This window comes from Capsicum annuum, unplaced genomic scaffold, assembly GCF_002878395.1.
Source record: "Capsicum annuum cultivar UCD-10X-F1 unplaced genomic scaffold, UCD10Xv1.1 ctg5243, whole genome shotgun sequence".
Lineage (NCBI taxonomy): Eukaryota > Viridiplantae > Streptophyta > Magnoliopsida > Solanales > Solanaceae > Capsicum > Capsicum annuum.
In genome coordinates, this window is record NW_025860458.1 from 1 (window position 1) to 2559 (window position 2559).

General features: G+C 37.0%; 1 protein-coding gene across 1 annotated transcript; it reads left to right on the forward strand.

Moving 5' to 3' along the window:
* Positions 1-11: 11 nt before the first annotated feature.
* LOC107852551 (putative late blight resistance protein homolog R1B-16) lies at positions 12-1783 on the forward strand (the record flags this gene model as incomplete). Its single annotated transcript, XM_047404129.1, is given in 1 exon segment — positions 12-1783. A coding segment is annotated over 1 exon segment (1754 nt), but the record flags the coding sequence as incomplete, so codon positions are not given.
* Between the last annotated feature and the right edge of the window lie 776 nt (positions 1784-2559).

Sequence of the window (2559 nt, forward strand, 5' to 3'; positions counted from 1 at the left end):
ATGCTGGTACAAAGAATCTTTCTTTGCAGATGGATTTAATGGGCCCGGATGAGAGCTGGAGTCTTTTCAAAAGTGTAGCATTCTCAAGTGAAGCATTACCATATGAGTTTGAGACTGTTGGAAAGCAAATCGCAGATGAATGTCACGGGTTACCACTAACTATTGTCGTGGTTGCTGGACTTCTCAAATCTAAAAGGGCAATAGAAGACTGGAGAAGTGTTGCGAAAGATGTCAAGTCATTCGTCACAAATGATCCTGATGAAAGATGTTCACGTGTGCTTGGGTTGAGTTACGATCACTTGACTAGCGATCTAAAAGCATGTCTTCTGCATTTCGGGATTTTTCCAGAAGACAGTGATATTCCAGTGAAGAATTTGATGAGAAAATGGATGGCTGAGGGGTTTCTGAAGTTGGAAAATGATTTGGAAGGAGAGGCTGAGAAGTGTTTGCAAGAGCTTGTCGATAGATGTCTAGTTCTCGTCTGCAAGAAAAGCCGAGATGGAACGAAAATTATATCCTGTAAGGTTCATGATCTAATATATGACCTGTGCCTGACAGAACTTCAAAGGGAGAACATTTATATCATGAACGACATTGTGCTTGGCGTATCAAAACGTGGAAATCTCAGTATGCAAAAAATGCAGCCCTTTAAACGCGTGACTGGTGGTGAAATTGATTATTGTCCCAATGGTCTTTATAGGGCTCTTCTTACACCTGTACATCGTCTGTTGAGAGATCATGACAACAACGATCTTTTGAAACGAACCCGTTCTATTTTCTCGCTTCATCTTTCATTTTCTTCTCGTGTTCTCAAATCAGAGCTTATTCATTTCAAATTACTCAAAGTCTTGGAGTTGAGACAAATAGAGATTGATAATTTCCCTCTACAGATACTAAGCCTCATCTGGTTGAGCTACCTATCATTGCAATGCCGTGAGAATTTAGACATACCTCCAGAAATTTGCAGGTTATGGAATCTGCAGACATTCATTGTTCAAGAGGTGCAGACATTCATTGTTCGTGGTCCTAGTCGAATAGTTAAAATAACTTTTCCTGAGGAAATTTGGGGACTAATGCAATTAAGGCATCTCAAACTGCCCAGATTTTATTTGCCAGATTGCCCAAGTGGATCTGTTGACAAAGGAAGACTTTCAAACTTACAAACTATTGCTTACTTGTCTTCACGTTGTTGCACGAAGGAGGTTATTTTGGGGATTCAAAATGTCAAAAAATTAGGAATCGTACAAGATGAGAATGACTATGGATGTTTTCGGGACGCTGGACTTTTCAACAATCTGCATCAACTTGAAACATTAAGTTTACAATATTTGTTTAATAGGTTTTTTCCAGCAAGTGCAGAAGCTTTTCCAGCAACGCTCAAGAAGTTGAAGTTGAAAAGAGCTTTTCTAAGTTGGTCGTGCTTGGACATCATAGCTGAATTGCCTAACCTTGAGGTGCTGAAGCTGATGGCTGATGCATGTCATGGAGAAGAATGGTATCCAAATGTTGAGGGATTTACTCGATTGAAACTTTTGATAATCGTATTTACTAATCTCAAGTACTGGAAAGCCACATATGACAATTTTCCTGTCCTTGAGAGCCTTGTGCTTAGACATTGCCGTTGTTTGAAAGAGATACCCATTGAGTTTGCAGAAATCAACTCGCTTCAACTGATTGAGTTAACAGGGTGCCTTCCCGAACTTGGGGAATCCGCTGCACGAATTCAACAAGAACAAGAAGACCTTGGAAACAACCCCGTGGATGTTCGTATCTCCAATCCATGTAAGTATATATTTATTATTTTGATATTAGAATTTTAATAGAATGGTCCAAGTGAATTGTATATTATTATATTCCAGAATTAACATCACACAATTAAGGTTATACTTTTCTATTCTTGATTAATACACACAACATTTGGACAACAGACTGCGTGTTTTGCTTGTGTAAATAAACAGTTATCAAGTTGTAGTTCTAAAGAAAAGTTTATTTACTTTTACAATGACAAAAATAAATAGTAAAAAAATTACTGAATGATAGTTAAATTATAAATAATCTAAAATTAAATGGTCGCGAATTCCCTTATTTTGAGTAGTTTGCCTTATTTTGATCTGTAGCTGATGTTTTTGCGTTTGAAGGCTTCAAATTGAAGCATTGCGGTCTCGTGCAAAATGATTTATTATAATGTTATAAAAAGCCAAATTTAAATAAAAACTTAAAGATCTAGGAAACATTTAGCTTACATTTTTCAATTTTGTAGTCTTGGAGGAATGCATAAAATATCATGTTAGCATGAAATATCGTGTCTCACTCGATTGTTAAAAGTTTTTTTCCAAGTCAGAGGAAGAACTCAAGTCGATTACATCTCATCAACCCCCGTATGATTAGCTCAAGATGCTTTAGTGGATGATCCATAATATAGAGTCAGCAGAGTCAGAATATTTGTCAAACTTCCAAATGACTGTCATATGTGTGTTCTTGTCAGTGTGTGTATGTGTGTTCTCACATGAAGTTGAGTTGAAAGATGTGAATTTGGTTGAACACGCTCTAAATTTGCAT